General features: G+C 34.0%; 1 protein-coding gene across 1 annotated transcript; it reads left to right on the forward strand.

The window, feature by feature from the left end:
* Positions 1-5,145: 5,145 nt before the first annotated feature.
* Positions 5,146-11,210, forward strand: LOC105781494 (uncharacterized). Its single transcript, XM_012606032.1, has 2 exons — positions 5,146-5,469; positions 11,025-11,210. The coding sequence occupies exons 1-2, from the start codon at positions 5,146-5,148 to the stop codon at positions 11,208-11,210; spliced, it is 510 nt and encodes a 169-aa protein (XP_012461486.1).
* The last annotated feature ends 6,932 nt before the right edge of the window (positions 11,211-18,142 follow it).

The following is an 18,142-nucleotide window of genomic DNA, read 5'->3' on the forward strand; positions in this document are numbered from 1 at the left end:
CCACAGGAGCATTTATCAATCCAAAGGGCATCACTAGAAATTTGTAGTGGCCATAACGTGTACAGAAGGTGGTTTTCTGTACGTCACTATCTTTCACTTTCAACTGATAGTAGCCCGATCTTAAATCAATCTTAGAAAAGATTGAAGCTCCCTTCAGTTGATCAAACAAGTCATCAATACGAGGAAGAGGTACCAATTCTTAATTTTCAACTTATTTAGTTATTGATAATCAATAAAAAGTCACATTAAACCATCTCTCCCTTTTTACAAATAAAACTGGAGCTCTCCAGGGTGATATACTAGGACATATAAAACCACGTTCTAGCAAATCTTGCAACTGAACCTTTAACTACTTCAAATCAGTCGGCACCATACGATAAGGAGATATGGATACTAGAGCTATAGCAGGGATCACTTCGATTGCAAACTTGAGCTTCCGACCAGGTGGTAGTCCCGCTAATTTCTCGAGAAACGTATCAGAGAATTTGCAGAAAATTTGAATATTGCTGATATCACTATCCCTGGTCTCTGAATTGATAACATATGCTAGAAAACCTTCACAACCTTACTTTAATAACTTATCAACTTGAATCGATGAAACAATCTGAGTTGAACCACTCATTTTAATGTCATCAACTTCTATAATCTCATTATTCAAATCTTGGATGGAAAACTTTTTCTTTCGATAGTTGAGAACTACCCCATGCTTAGTTAACCAATCCATACCTAGGATTACATCAAAATCACAACAAGGCATGATTAATAAATCCACTGGAAATGTCGAATTTTGAATTTTTAGTGGACATCATTTACAGACTTGATTAACTAACACTATTTGACCCAACAGACATGGCTACTTTTGGCACCTCAGATTTCATACTTCCAGATTTGACCAAATCGATATTAACATAAAAATGAGAAAAACGAAGATCTATTAAAGTATAAACAAGTGTGGAGAATAATAGAAAAATTCCTACTACAACATCAGTAGCATCCCTATCATCTTGTGTCCTCACAACATAAGCATGAGCTGACATTTTGGCCTCTGAATGACGAGCACCTGTTTTGATCTCTTTTCGTGATCCACTTCTTAAAACTTAACCACCTCTGCTAATCCCTCGACCCCTAACTACTGAAGCAACTCTCTGTATAACATCCAGCGTATCACCTTCCTTCTTCGGACATTCAAGAGTAAAATGTTTTAGGGATCTGCATTGGAAACAATCCTTGGTCAACTTCTAATATTTTCCCCAATGAATCTTCCCACAATGCTCGTAGCTCGGCATTTCTAAAGTTTTGTATGGCCCTTTTACAATTCCCATAAAAACTGAAGGTTGTCGGTCTCACATTCTATTTGATGCCATTGATCTTGTAGCTGCCTTCCCAAAATCTCGAGACTCCTTGCTCTGTTTTGGTACTAAATGAGAACTGAGAGTCCCAAAATGTTTTCCCACAACACGAGAAGGTTCTGATTTCTTGCTTAACCTTAGCTATTTTTCCACCATTTCTTCCCATTCAGATAAATCCACAAACTCTTTAATTCTCAATGCAATTAGCTAAGTCCCAATTTCATCTCGTACTCTATGAAAAAAGCATTTGCAGCTTGCTTCTTCAATAGGAACAAGTTCTGTTGTATACTTGTTGAGTCGCATATATTCTCATTCATAATCTACCACTGACAAATCTCATTGTTTTAGTAGGAGAAATTCTTGTTTCCTATCTTTGAGGTAAAGTTCTCCAACATACTTCTTTTGAAATTATGTTTGGAAGAACTTCCAATCTATAACTTCTGAAGAAATGTGTCATGTAATAATTTGCCACCAAGTGTGGGCTTCCCGTTGTAATAACAAAACAACACGGATAGCACTTTCTCAGGAACTACATTCAAGTTATTAAAAAACTCGAGTTGTTGATTCTAGCCAAATTTCAGCCGTTGATGGATCAACTCCTTTTAATCCAACATATTTTGTTGCACCAAACCTTCTCAATTCTTTAATACGAGCTCATTTAACCGTAGGTGCGATTATTATTGGATGAGTAGTTCGCGCCACCCTAAAGCGCTTCGGCTATAGCTCGTAATATATTAGTATCACTTTGCCGTTCACCAAGGCCTCTATTCACATTTGGTTGCTAAATACCATCAAAATGAGTACTTGGTGTTATCGACTCAGTTTCATCTAAATCTTTGTTAGTGTTTCCATCAGTATGAATCTCTAGATCTACCACATTATTGGATTCATCTGACATCTTTAACTATAACAAAACAATAATAATCAACATCCAAATCCTGACTCCAACTCGACTCAACTTTGGCATGTACTTTTAGACTCAATCTGAGCTCAATTTAGTCTGAGAATCGACTATACCTATAGCTTTGATACCACTAAATGTAACACCCTTGACCCATCTCTATCATCGAATTGGGGTCACAGGGTATTACGATAACAGTTTCAACATTTAACATTACATAAAAATAAATATTCAATCATAATTACAATTAATCAATCACATTCCATTCATAATCTAACATACACTTGCGGGCCTTAAAACGAGTCTACGAGACCTTAAAAGATAGATTTAAAACATTCTGGGGTCAATTCAAAACAAAAAGAAAAAGTTGAATATTTTGAAAACAGGGGACACATGGCTGTGTGGCCAGACCGAGTGTCTCAGCCCAGATTGTGTGGACATTTGAAGTCCAGACACATGACCGTATCCCAGCCCGTGTGTCTACCCATGTATATATTCGAATTAAGGTCACACAGCCGTGTGCCTACCTGTGTGTGCATTCAATGTTGGGTTACACGACCATGTCGCGGGCTGTGTAAAACCTGCACTTAATGACAATAAGACACACGACTGTGTGGATAGGCCATGTGTGTCACACGGTCATGTGACAACCCATGTCTCAGGACGTATACAGCACAAATAACCCCTAAAATAAGCAATCCAAATATCATTTATTACACATTAAGATATAATATAACTAGATCAAATCCTATGTTCAAAAACACATTTCTAAACATCAATTACATACCATAATATTGCCCATCCTAAGCCTAACTGATATGCATTCAACAAGAATTATCAAGAATTAAGCATTCAACTAGACAAGTTGTTATAACACATAATGTTAATCACTTATTCAACAAAATATTAGCCAAAATTATCAACAAAACTCTCATATCATATTGCATTACCAACATTATGGTAAGCACTTAGTTTTAAAGCTCACAACCAAAATACCTATACATATATGTACCTATATACATGAGTTCAAAGATTCAACTTCTAAAACTTATTTACATTCATTCACAACCATATAACAAAAGACTAATACCCAAAACATCATAAATCTAAGTACATTCCAAAACGTAAAAGAAAGCATAACCAACATTGAGTTCAAGATTAGTCTTTAGATGTGAGTTGTCGAACAAAATTAAGTACCTAACCGGCATACATGGAAACAGTTAAATACTCAGTAAGCTTATTAACCTAAAGAACCACAAATACAATTAATGGATTTAATTTTATAATCCATCACATATATATTTATTTATTTTCATGGAATTTACCATACAATTCAAATAGACATTGCATACATCTTCTATGAAAAAATTTCATATATCAACCTTCTTGTTGGATTAATTGTACTTTATCAATAAGGGTCAATTAGTGGATGGCACCCAGTACCTAACGGATAAACTGTAATAAAGTTTTGCACCCAACACTCGTCGGATAAACTGACGTTAGATGTGCTCAACACTAGTCGAACGAATTGAAAAAAGTATGCGCCCAATGCTAGTCGGATAAACCGATGATATCAGTTACACTCTTGCAAGTCCATAATATCACATTTCATAATTCAATATCACATTCACTTCAATTAACTACTAATAATTCATTAATTCATTCCATAATGCCACATTTCATATATATATGTATAATTTTATCAATATCCATTCAATGGAAATTATCCAATTACACAATTAAGAACATAGTAAAATAATAATTAATAATTAATAATTAAACTAATTAAATAAAATAAATAATGTTCGAGTTCTAAGACTGTGAACTTACCTTAACAAAATTAATCGTACAAGCGAGGCCGATAACTACTCTGGTACATTAGTTTTTCCACAATTCACGTCCGGTCGATTCGTTTCATGATTTAAAACAATAATTTAATTATTTTAATTCATTCAAACCCTTAGAAACATTTATTCTTAAAAAATTAACCCTTGAATCACATTTTACTCTTTTGCACTCAACTTTTATTATATGTACAACTTAGTCCCTACCACAAACCAATTCATTTAATATTCATAAATCAATTTTCCTAGCTAATCGAGCCTATAAGGATTCATATACAATCCCTAAAATCTTATATTTCATAGTTTCATACGATGTTTTTACATTTCAACATTTTAATCCTTGTAAACTAATACTAGCAAAAATCATTACACAATCTAGCAAATTTTATACCATATTAAATTAACACTTCCAGAATATTTTATAGTTCAAAAATCAGTCCTTAAACTTGCCATAATTTATCAAAATACTCCCTAAGGTAGCCTACTCTCTCTTCAAGGGTCTCAAAAATACTGAAATCATTAAAAAATAACAACTTAAAACACTTACATCCATCCAATAATGGCAATGAAAAAAAAAAAGCTCCCAAAGTCTTCAACAATGGCTTTTTAGTAAAAACAAAGAAAGAAGAAGACCATCTCTACTATCACTTTTTCTTTGTTTTATCTAATATAAATTTTTTTATTATAAATATAACATAATGATTACTTGAGAAACATTAATTTAGTGAAGGCAATACCGTCCACTTAAAACTAAAATGACTTAATTTCCATTTAGAACCTTTCATCTTTACCTCAAAGGCAATTTAAATCGAGCCCTAATATCTCTAGACTTTTGCACAGTTAACAGTTTAGTACTTTTATATGACATCCGTAATACCATATAATATCTTAAAATTTTTACTTCTAAATTTTTATATGACATCCATAATACCATATAATTACTAAATAATTAATATAATTTGACTCATTAGCTGAAATTATGGTTTAAAAACTCGTACACCCGATACCTCTAAAAATGGGTCGTTACAGATTGAGTTTCAAGTAGGGGACCATGTCTTTTCGAAGGTGTCTCCCTAGAAAAAAAGTTCTCAGGTTTGATAGTAAAGACAAGTTGAACCCTCGATTCATTGGGCCGTATCAGGTTTTGAGGCGAGTTGGGTTAGTTGCTTATCAGCTGGAGTTACCTCCAGAGTTGGATCGTATCCATGACATCTTTCATGTATCCATGTTAATATGTTATCAATCTGATCCTTCGCATGTAGTTCTAGTGGAGGAGATTGAGTTGAAGTCGAATTTGTCTTTTGAGGAGGAGCTGATACAGACTTTGGATCGCTGGAACAAAGTTTTGAGAAGAAAGACCATTCCTCTAGTTAAGGTACTTTAGCAAAATCATGGTTTCAAGGAAGCCACTTGGGAGCCAGAGGAGTTGATGCATCAGCAGTATCTTCACCTCTTCGAGTTAGGTAAATTTTGGGGTTAAAATTTCTTTTACGATGGGAGAGTTGTAACGTCCTAATTTTTTGGACTTTTTGAATGTTTTTGTTGTCAAATAATTTGATTTGGTATGGTTGTTAAGTACCTTGGGTGTGAGCTTTAGGTCATGAGTTAATTTCCTTGTTTTGGGTTTTCCATTAAATTTTTGCATTAAGGTAAGTTTGAACTTTAGGGCTTAAATTATTTTCCTTGTTGGGTTATGAAAACAACGAGCCTAGTGGTTCAATGGTTGGGTGTTCTACTAATTGGCAGTCTTGTGTTTGAATCCCGTTGTATGGTATTGTGGAATAATTTTTGTTTGGGCTTGTGATGGATGTTAGAGTTCTACTTCAATTTTGTTACAATTGGATAGTTGGGATTGGGATCAAATTAGTTGATTTTATTTGTTTTGTCTTATTTATTTTTCCTTTTGGATTTCATTAGATTTTATTTCTTTTTCTTTTGTAATTGTCCAAAACCCACCCTATTTTTGCTCTTCACGTTATTTTCCTCAACCCCTTTTCATGTCTCTATTTTTCTTCTTCCAATCTTCTTTTTTTTTCTTTTAATTCTTTTTTATTTGGGAATTTCTTTTGTTTTGCCCTCTTGCTGCGAATTTCGTATGGATTTTGGGTAGAGCTTTTGGTTTGATTGTAAGGCTATCGTTGGGTAAGTTCATTCTGGTTTCTGTCATGGTTTGCTCATAATTTATTTTCATTAGGAATGATTTATAACACTTATTTTTGCATTATAAGCTGATAAGGGTTTACTCAGTTTATATCTTAGGCAAAGGAGTTGTGAATTAAGACCCTCCGGTGGGGTAATCACTGTTTTCAATCGTTGGTGGTGGTGAGTAAGTAAGTGAACTCGTTTTTGGGCATATTTGATATAAGAAACGGATGTTTATGGGTGTAGGTTTGGGTTGAATTTGTGATTTAATTAGTTTATTTTAACGTTATTGTAGGTTTTGGAACGTGTTGATTGTGTAGGTTATCATCTCAACTATTAGATGTGTGAAAAATGCCCAAAAATCCCTTAGAAAAACTGCCTAGTTTTACACAACCTAGCATATGGCCGTGTGGTAGGCCGTGTGTGGCACACGACTGTGTGGGATTTATGCAAACTGTATGGGCCTTTTGGGAAAATTTTAGGGCCAAATTAAGGTTCATTTAGGGGAACTGACATTTGGGTCCGAGGACGTCGTAAGAGTCGAAAAATAGTAAGTTTTGTACTTAAGTCTGTGCGAATAACTCTAAAAGCATGGTAAATATGTTAAACTAGAATAAAATTAATAGTTTTGATATGTGTTAAATAAACTATATAGGTAAGCATGTCATGTAACATATGCTATATGTAAATATTTCGTTTGTTTGTGATTATGATGTGTATAAGACATGTGTATGATATGCATATGTTTGGGGTGGGATATGTATGATGGAAGAAGTGTTTATGGTAGTACATACTGCAAATTTGGCGGCTAGACTGCAACACTATATGTATGGCAGCTCGCTGCAACTATATAAGTGGCATTCTGCCACATATTGGTTTGATTAGATGGATGGACTCTATTAGTCCAATATGGTGTGATTAGATGGATCGACTATTATAGTCCAATATGGTGTGATTGGTTGGACGGAGATGATGTGTAACAGATGGGGCTAGGTTTTCATATGCATGTTATGATTTGATATGATATGTCCAATATGATCTAGCATATTATGCTATAGTATGATATGATATGAAACATTTGGAATAAATGCATTATGTAATATTCTATTATATAATTGATGTCTATGAAATGTATGATTTTGGATTATGGGCTAAATCGCACACTAAGCTAATAGCTCACATTCCTGTATGTTTTGTTTCAGGTAATCCTCTGGCTTAGGATTGGATGGCGTCATGGGAGACTCGGGCTTCACATTTTTAATACATTTTTTATGGTTTTATTTTATTTGTTTAAATTGGACATATCGGACTTTATTATGGTTTGTTTGCTTTTGAAAATTTTATGATTTGTTTAGTTCATTAGGTCTAAAATGGGTTATTTTGCCAAAGCTCAAATGGTTAATACTCCTACCTAAGGTGACTAAAATGAAACAATAAGTTTTTAAGTAATTGCCGCTGCAAACTAAGTTCGAGGTTTTCATTAAAAATGATTTTGGCGTGCTATGGTTATGAGAGAATTTAACTTGATCTTTTGACCTAATTAAAATGTTTGCAAAATAGTGAGATAGTGGAACTTTCAACCCGCTAGAATTGGTTTTCTTCAAAACAAACAATATTTTTCTTTATCTAGCAATGTAACCTCCATAATCCGACCATAATGTCTAGGCTAGGTATGAAATGTTACAAGTTTTGAGTAAATTTAAAAATGATAACTTTTAACATAAAATGTTTTCTCTCACCAAATTTGTGTAAACAATTTTAGTGCATTCTATTAATCTGATGTATTTATGTGTTTTGACTTTGTTTTACTCACAATGTCACATCCCAAAAATGGGCCTAGAAGAAATAGGGATAAAAAAATTAGAATTTTTTTAAAACAAAGGATAAGAGAATTTAGTATGCCTTAAAAATTATTTGTGTTAAGAATTAGTAAGAATAAGTTTGTCGGTTTAGTGATAAGACCTTAGCTTACCCATAGGTCTCAAGTTTGAAACCTCATGTGTGCATTTAGCCAAAATATTTTATTTCCTTATTTTTACACCAAGAAAGTGTCAAAATTTCAAAATAGCCAGCTAAAAACCATTTCTTTCAATTTAGTCCTCAATTCAAAATAATCCTAGTTCAACATGAATTCTTAAAACCTAATTCAATTAGGGAAAAGTAGTTTTATAAATTGCCAATTTTTATCAAACACTAGAATTTTATCAACGGGATTTTTAAAGAAAACATCCAAAAGTTATTTATTTATCAAATTGATTTTTAAAGCAAAAGGATTTAAGGTTTTAAAAACGTTTCTTTACCTTAAGTGGATCTTTAATCTCCTCTCCAAAACTAAGTTTTTTAAATCTTCAAAACAAGTGTGGGATCTAAATCAAAATCATTATATATGATTAAATCATGTTGAATCATTAGGAGATTAGGGTCAAATATGTAAAGAATAAGCACGTGAGCATCTCTTTTGAAAATACACCTGCAAACCCTAGGGATTTTATATGCGAACCTATATGCTAGAATAATATGTGAGCATGTATGCTAGTGTAATATGTGAGCCTGTTTTTAGTATATGCAAACCCTAATGTTCGATATGTGAACCCCTTAGAGGTTATTATATGCGAACCTATAAACGTTCAAGCCTAACCATTATGCGAACCCTAATGATAAAATATGTGAACACTTTATTATATGTGAGCCAAATATTTATGCAAACCCCTGGGCAATAGTATGCGAACCCATAGGTACGTAAGATTATTGTGCAACCCCTTAAAGTGCGAGCCCTATGAGCGAGTCTGCGAGCTAGCCCTTTGTAAGAACCCCCTATTAGGTGCGAGCCCTTGTTGTGCATGAATTACTGGTCATCAAAATTACAAATGGTTAAGTTTAGCATATAAATAATTAAAAAAAGGAGATTTGTTTTTAATTTTGTCCATCTTAGTTATTTTTTAATAAAATTACAAAATTTATTATAATTGAGATTTATCACACCCCCAAACTTAATTCATTACTCGTCCCAAGTAATGCTAACTTACATTAAAACTCAAAAAACCATTTTTGCAAAAATCCCTTCAAACATAACCAAATATTTTCCATAGTCATGTGTTTAGGAAAATTATGCTAAAAATAGAAGATTTGAAAACATGTAACTTTAGTACTTATAACACTCAATTGTTTCAAATATTTAATATGCTAACAAAAATATGTACGAAATAACTTCCCTTAACAAATGTGTGCTAGGTACTTCCTAATCAAATTTTATTTCCTTCGATTAAACTATGCAACAATCCCTAAGTTTAATTATGCCTTCATATGTTGAGTTCAGTAATTCCTCTCCACTAATGTAGTCGACATAGTAATCTAAACCAATAGGTCTTTCATAAAGTTGTAATGGGGCTAGGGTTAAATTATGGAAAAGAGATAGATAATTTTTTGGGCTAAAAACCTTAGAATCAACTTACCTCAAACCTTCCAAGTACAATTATCCTCAAAAACCCCAACTTTGTTGAGTTTTAGTACACATGCTTTTCGTAGATCGTTTTTCAACAACTGAATTGTTTTAAACAATCATTGTTGCTTTATTTCAACATACAACTCAACATTTTGAGCATTCCAGTACTTCTCTCTAACTCCCCCAAACTTAATCACAAAAATATTCTAGATGCTATGAGTCTAAGATTTGGGACAAGTAGAGATAAATTTAAAGGAAGGATGACTTATTAATGTTGAGGGTTTTTTAAGAAAATCAGGCCATATAGCTCAAAGTAGGGTTTCATGGGATAATTATTACTAAGGTTGGCTTGAAAGGTGCAATCGGTCCAAACAAAAAATTACCTAAATCATTTTCAGGTTACCATGCCTTGTTGGATTTCGCCTTATGGAAATTACTATGTCAATTCTAAAGACTTAAACTTTCGTGCATACTTAATTTTTCAAAGGAATTAAAGTTTTATGGGTTGACTTATACACAATTACTAAGTTCAACATTTTCTTCATAATTAAGCTAACATAAAAATAATTGAATTAATAGAAGTTTATACATACTACAGCTAACATAGTTAATCCAAAATTTATTTTTTGAGCAATATTTTACTTCAACATAACTTGATGGAAAGAAATAAATTTTGTCAAAAATCCCAAAAAAAAAATTTCGGTGCTCCCCCTCCACTTAAAGAGAAACAATGTCCTCATTATTTAAAACATCAGTTAGAAGAGACAAAAATAAAGAAGTGAATGAAAACTGTGCACTAGGTAGGATCCCAAAAAAGGGAGGTGATTCAAATTTGATTGCTTATGTACCAAGTCTTTCCTTGATAGATCCAATCCTAGACACTCACATAACCATTACCAAACTTCTCATTTTTTTGTAGATTCAAAAATTTGAGTGCGAGTTTGCTCAATTGTATTCATAATTACAACTTAATACTTATTATGTAAAAAAAGAAAATAAAAGTAATTAAAAATAATTAAACCTAACATGTCCTAGTAAGAAAAGAAAAATAAACCCCATTTATTTATTTGGTAAATTCATTGCTATCCAAAATTGTTTCCACTCTCCCACGACCCTTTGTGCGCCTAGTTCTTATTTTTAGAGTGATGAATTCGTCTCGCCTAGTATCCAACGTTGGAGTCCATGGATCGAAGAAAAAATTTGGAAATTTAGGAACAAAATCAAACGAGTTACGTGTGAGTTTTCTAAATGCATCCCTTACCAAAACGTCTCAGATTTTTGCATATCTTCAATAAGCTTGTTATTGTTAATGCATGTATTGTAACATGCTCATGATTTCAGACTAGTTCGATTATGCAACTGTCGATGATGGGAAGGTAGATGTCGTCTTGGACCAATCAGGAAGAACAAGATCGGTGGGTGTTATGAAAATAGGAGAAGTGGTTGTTCTGGCTCAGGATCCAGTTCTGACTTATCTGGATGATCGAGTGGTTCTGTCTTGGATGGTTCATCAATTGGTTGCTTTTTCCTAGCAGTACCACCAACTATTCTTGCAACGTCACTTTTTGTTATATGACCTTGGTGGTTTCTTGCTTTTAGATTTACCTTTGGAAGTATGTAAGATTGTACGTATAGAAATGTAATCTGATGAAAAATGAGTGTAACCAACCCGCTTAGTAGCACACTCTTGGATCTCTTTACTGAAAATTTTCCCACATTGATGGAGTTTTATATCATGAGCATATAAAAAAAGCATAAGTTCCATTAAGATAGTGGAATTATGTGAGACAGGCATAAGACTGAATTGTATGAAATAAAATCATACCTGAGTTATCAAGTTCAGAAACTCTCTTTGACAATTATGAGTACCAATTTTGGAAGTTATCCATTTAGGTCCAGGAACTACTTCTTCCAGCAATTCCCCATCAATGTGGTTCAAAATTCTCGTATAATCATCATTTTTTTTATATTGGGTAAGTGAAAAAAACCATTAATAGCTTTAGGTGCGAAAGATACCTTCTTACCTCGGATAGAAACTTCTATTTAGGTCAATGAAGTCAAATTTGCAGAGATTTCTTGAACCAATTTTGCCTAAAAAAGTGGTGTTTTTTCACAGAACATATTCCACTTTAATACATTGGCAGTTTTCTGAATGCCTATCAATATAGTAGTTTGATCAATGTTTGCCAAGTTGAACCCTTTTTCTAGGAGCATCGGTTGACTTTTGAAAATTGATTCGAATCTCTCCATTGCTTCTTTGTTATGGAATCAATCCTGGGGTTCATCAATTTGAGGTGTACTTCCCTTCCACTTACGAGACATCTTTGGAGTGTAGGTTTAAAATTTGTGGAAAACCAATAAAGATTCAAGTTAATGAGGATCATGGTGTGGTGATAAGGTGGCTAGCTGAGTGCAGTGTTTGGGTGATTTGGCTGGCGATTAAATGCAGTCGCTAAGTTGGTCAGTGGTTATTGTGGCAACTGAAGATCTTTAACTGGCAATGCTTACGGTGGTGGTTCTAATGGTTTCAGGTTGCTAAGGCCTAAGGGTGGCCAACAATTTTAGGAGAAAGGGCGTGGAAAGGAAAAGGAGATAAGGTCGGAGGTAAAGGCTCTTTAGCAGAAGAGGTGATTGATGATAAGTTGATATATTGATGTGTGTAAAGGGGGTGTACCAAAAACAAGGGGCTATGTTTTAAATAAAACAAAATCCTTTTATTTTGCAAAAAGATAAATTTAAATAAATATATATAAAAAATTTTATTTTTGGCTGCTCAAAATATTTACAAAAATTATAACCATTTATTTAAAAGCAATAAAATTAATAAGTACTTGTACTGAAAAATAAATCAAAAGAACCGAAAAATTAACACTTGGGTCAGAATTGACCCTTTATTCAGCAAATTAAAATTTATTTAGCTACTTAAAAAATATTTTTTCTGGAAAATTACATTAGATCAATTCCAAAAAAAGATTAGAGGGGTCATAGATGGTCTCACTTAAAACCCAATCTCCTCGACAAAATTTCTTCCTAATGTAATGATATAAGTCAATTATCTAAATAAAAAGGAACCTTATGGATCCAATAAAGTGAGTGAGGTTTTAATCTGCTCATCTTCACTGTTCCAATAGTGTTTAAGGCGTTGGCCATTGACCTTGAACTTACCTCTCTTACCGTACTGTAATTCGGCCACTCCATATGGATAGACTTAGTGAATGGTGAATGGCTTGGACCACCGAGACTTAAGTTTTTCGGAGAATAACTTTAGTCTTGAGTTGGACAATAGGACCCTCTGTCCTGCTTTAAATTCCAGAGGTTTTATGTGCCTGTCATGCCATCTTTTGGTTTTTTTTTTGAAAATTTGGCATTCTCGTAAGAGAACAACCTCAAATCTTCTAACTCATCGAGTTGCAGCATCCTTCTTCCTCCAACTTGTTTCAAATCTAGGTTAAGTTCTATTAGATCCCAATGAGCTCTATGTTCCAATTCCAGCAATAGATGATAGGCTTTCCCAAACACCAACCAATAGGGAGTCATCCATAAAGGTGTTTTCAAAGTTGTCCAATAAGCCCAAATAGCATCATCGAGTCTCCTAAACCAACCTCTTCTATTCGGTTGCACCACCTTCTTGAGTATCCCTTTAATTTCTCGATTTGCCAGCTTAGCCTTCTCGTTTGTCTGTGGATTATAAGCAGTAGTCGCCTGCTGTTTCACGTCATACTTGTCAAGCAACCACTTAAGCCACTTATTCACAAAGTGAGATCCTTCATCGCTGATTATAGCTCTAGGAGTCCCAAACCATGTAAATATGTGCTTATGTAGGAATTCCATGACCACCTTGGCATCATTCGTCGGATATGCCTCGGCTTCTACCCATTTAGATAGTAGTCCACAAACACGAGGATGTACCTGTTACCCTAAGAAGAAAGAAACAAACCTAAAATGTCAATACCCCAGATGCAAAATAATTCTACCTCAAATATGTTCGTCAGTGGCATTTCGTTCCTTCTTGATATGTTTCCAACCTACTGGCATTAATTAAAACTCTTTACATACGCGTATGCATCCTTGAATAAGGTTGGCAAGAAAAATCCAGCTTGCAAAACCTTAGTTGCAATGTAAGATCCTCCAAAATGTCCCCCAATTGGGGATGAATGGTAATGATACAGAATCTCGGCTACCTCACTTTTTGCTATACACTTCCTAATTATATGATCTGGACATTGTTTAAATAAGAAAGGCTCCTCCTAAAAGTAATACCTTATATCATGAAGAAATTTCTTCTTTTTTGGTATGTCATTTCAAGCGGCATTATTCCACAAGACAAATAATTTGCATAATCAGCAAACCAACCTGAAATTGACTTACTTCAAAGATATTCTGATCCAAAAAATTCTCATTAACAAGAACGAAAGAGTGAGTTACCTCATGTTCTTCCAATCTGACAGATGGTCTGCCACTCGATTCTCGACTCCTTTTTTGTCTTGAATTTCAAGGTTGAACTCTTGGAGTAAAAGTACCCACCGAATCAGCCTTGGTTTAGCAACTTTCTTCATAACTAAGTACTTAATGACAGAATGATCCATGAAAACTATCACTTTTGTGCCTACAAGATAAGAACAAAACTTGTCAAAAGCAAAAAACTATACCAAATAGTTCTTTTTTAATTATTGTATAGTTCAACAGGGGTCCTATCAAAGTTCTACTTGTGTTGTAGATCGATGAAATACTTTATTTTTTCACTGCCCCATCACAGCTCCCACAACAAAATTGCTAGCATCGCACATCAGCTTAAAAGGAGAGTTCTAGTCTAGTGTAACGATAATCGATGCTGAAACTAGCAGTCTTTTTAGCTCTTCAAAATCTTCCATGCATGACTCATTAAAATCAAATGTCGTGTCTTTTTTCTCGTAAGGTACACAAGGGCTCAGAAATATTCGAGAAGTCTTTTTTCTAGTAAGTTTTCTCTCCTGGCTTCCGGTTAAATCTATTCAAATAATCACAAGCAAAGTAGAGGAGTTAGATAGATAAATGTATTTTAAATAGGAAGGTAATACTTTTAGTTCCAATTTGGACGGTTCCTCGACTGACGCCTTAGATTGTGTGTACTCCCGAGACTCTAGCTCTAATAATTTAAATCAGACTTGTGAAACATAACCCTTTGAATTGGCTTCGAAAAAAGCCAAATGTTCCTTACCTTCTTTGTAATGGCCTAAATTCAAGGTTATCGGAACAGTGGTTTCGGGACCACAAATCCGATGAGGAAAAATTTATTTTTCTTATATTTTTATGGTCTATGATTTCACGGAATGATTTTGTGAAAATTTCGTTCGAAAATTTCGACGTTTGGGCACTCAATTTAGTCAAAAGGACTAAATTGTAAAAGTGCAAAAGTTGAGTTCTACATGTTAGAGGTGTCCAATTGTTATGAAACTTTAAATTGGAGGTCCTTATATGGTAATTATACCATTGGTAACTTGGTAGACAAAATGGACATGAGATAAGTGAAATAGAAAATTTTTAGGTTAGGGCAATTTGGTAATCTAGTAATTAAAATGAATTAAAAGGAAAAAGATGGCAAATTATGCTCATCTTCTTCATATGAACGAAATCAGCAAGGGGAAGCCATAGTTAGGGTTTTCAAGCTTCCAAGCTCCATAGTAAGTGATCCCAACCCGCTTTTAATGTTCTTTACGTTTTGAGATCCGGTAGCTTAATTTAGCTTATTCTAGCAATAATTTAACCTAGGGTTTATATTTGGAAAAATATCCATAGGTGAAAAGTGTTTATTTTGATGTTTTATGATAGAATATGAAGCTAGAAATTATGTTAAACAACTTTTGCTAAGCGATTTTATGTGAAAACGAGTAAAACGACATAATTGGTAAAAATACCTAATGTTCATAAGTACATGTTAGAGTGGGAATTTGATGTTACCATAGAAGAGAAAATTTTCATCATGTCATAAAACATAAGAATAAGGGATGAAGTTTAATTTCCGAGCCTTGGGTCAAAAATGTAATTATGTAAAGTTTAGGGCAAAATTGTAATTTTGAAAAAGTTAGAGTCAAGGGCTGTTTTGTTGAATGTGAGTATTAAATAAGTTAAATTTGCTATTTTAGATCAAGAAGAACGAAACTCGAGGTTAGACAAAGGGAAAAATAAAGTTGAAGACTAAGTTGTTGAATTGGACTATATTTGATACCGAGGTAAGTTTACGGTAAATAAATGCAATATTTCAATAATTATTATCAATGCTGCTATTTTCCAGCAATTATGAATTTATTTTATGAATTTATTTGATGATGATCCAAGCATGAAATGATAGAGAATTAAAGTTAAAAAGCCCCGTTGATACATAAGGATGGTACTGGATACAAATGTCATGATATTTGGGTAAAGAGATCCCATGTAAGACCATGTCTGGGACATGGCATTGGCATCCTTGAGATCATGAGAGGTCCCCTGTAAGACCATGTCTGGGACATGGCATGGGCACCGAGACGAGAGGTCCCATGTAAGACCATGTCTGGGACATGGCATTGGCACCGAGATGAGAGGTCCCCTATAAGACCATGTCTGGGACATGGCATGGGCACCAACATGAGAACATCCCATGTAAGACCATGTCAGGACATGGCTTTGGCATGTTATTATCGAAGAGACCGAGTATCCTTATTATTCCAATGTAGCTCAACGGGCTTGTAAACGAATCATGTTCATGAAAGTTCAGTTTAAAGCATAAATGGCAAGCTCAGGTAAGTTGTAAGACTTACGAACTTATTATACTATCAATTGATGTTCAACGATGCAGCAAGGGTTGAGTAAGTTATGCACACAAGTATTCTAAGTAAACAAGCAAGAGAACTAGTATGAGATTAACTAAAGAGTAAACTAGAGATATAGACATTTAAGTTTAATTATTTGAGTTAAGTATTGTTATTTATTTGCTAGTAAACTTACTAAGCTTTATGCTTACTTCTTTTATTTCTCTTTCTCTTATAGTATTGCAAAGCTACTTCAAGGATCCTAAAGAAGTCGGAGATCGTCCACACTATCAACCACAACGCTTCGGTATTTTATATCGAATCACGTTTGAGTTATGGCATGTATAGGGATTTAGTTATTTTGTATGTTTGCGATTATGATTTTGCTAAAGAATGGTGTGTAAGTATTTGATAATGTATGGTTATTAAAATGGTTAAGTATGAAGGTATTTGTTGTTATAAGAGTCTAGGTGATAAATTATGTATGGAAATCATGAAAGGATGAAATTTTGCAAAGAAACAGAATTCAGGCAGCAACAGTGACGTGACTTTGAAAAATCACCCAAGATAGTATAAAATGAATTAGAGGGTGAATGATATATGGAATTAAATCTTGTTGAGTCTATTTTCATGGAAAAATAACGGTGTAGCGAAAGGAATTTTATATTTTAAGATATGTGAATTTTCGTGAGACAGGGTCAGAACAGTTTTGGTGTCCCTGTTTTGAGTTTAGAAAATCATTAAAATTGTACAAAATGGTTTTGAGTTATAGTTTATATGTATAGATTTATCATTGAGTTTATTTTCTGTAGAAACAAGTAAGAACTTCATATGAAAATCCTACAGTGAGAAAACTTATTTTTAGTGACTAGAGGTCAGGGCAGTCAGGTGGTGAAACAGGGGAGACTTTAACTAATAAACTGTACTAATTGGCTGAACCAAAAATTCTAAAAATTTTATGGTGAGTAGATATATGAGTCTAGTTTCAGGTAAAATTTATAGAATTAAATTTTGAGTTCTGTATCTTAAGTTATAATTAATTTAGTAACTGCTGCGCGATTGGACAGATTTGCTGTAAATAGTGAAATAAATTTTCAAACCTAGTTTTTATGCTCCGAATTGGTAAGATAAGCTAAGTAATGCCTCGTGCTCGACTCCGGAAATGGTCTCGGGTAAGGGGTGTTACATTTTATTGGTATCAGAGCAGGTTTAGTCGGTTCTCGGAAATACTCAGTAAGAATAAGAGTTTACCTATAAATGCCATACTTATATATTTTGATAGTGTGACGACTCCTGACGATTTTAAAATGTTTTCTTTTATAGTTATGGATCCTGAACGAGCTGGTATAGATGAAGTAGAAAGTAATGCGCTGCTTGCTTGAAGGGACGACGCCACTAGATGTTAATGTTAGTGAAAGGCCCGCATCGGTTAGGACAGGAGGAGGAGCTAGAAGCCTTCTTCCAAGCCATGAATGATTGGTTTGCCGAGTTCGTTCAGACGAATCCGGTTGTAAGACCTCCACCCCTCAAGATTCACAGGTTCCCCATGTAGCTTCCCATTTGCAGTATATTTATCGAGGAGAGGCCACCTGTTGATAAGATTAGGAAGCAAGGGGCTGAAGAATTTCGGGCTACCAAAGATGATGATCGTAAAAGCGAATTCTAGCTTGAGAATACCATCAAGGTTTTTGAAGAAT

Source organism: Gossypium raimondii, chromosome 13 (assembly GCF_025698545.1).
Source record: "Gossypium raimondii isolate GPD5lz chromosome 13, ASM2569854v1, whole genome shotgun sequence".
NCBI lineage: Eukaryota > Viridiplantae > Streptophyta > Magnoliopsida > Malvales > Malvaceae > Gossypium > Gossypium raimondii.

Bases quoted from the DNA above. Each gene is read 5' to 3' on its own strand.
- LOC105781494 (XM_012606032.1), top strand. From the start codon at position 5,146: ATGTCTTTTCGAAGGTGTCTCCCTAGAAAAAAAGTTCTCAGGTTTGAT. The intron at 5,470-11,024 runs GTACTTTAGCAA...ATTTCAGACTAG, and splicing joins AGACCATTCCTCTAGTTAAG to TTCGATTATGCAACTGTCGA.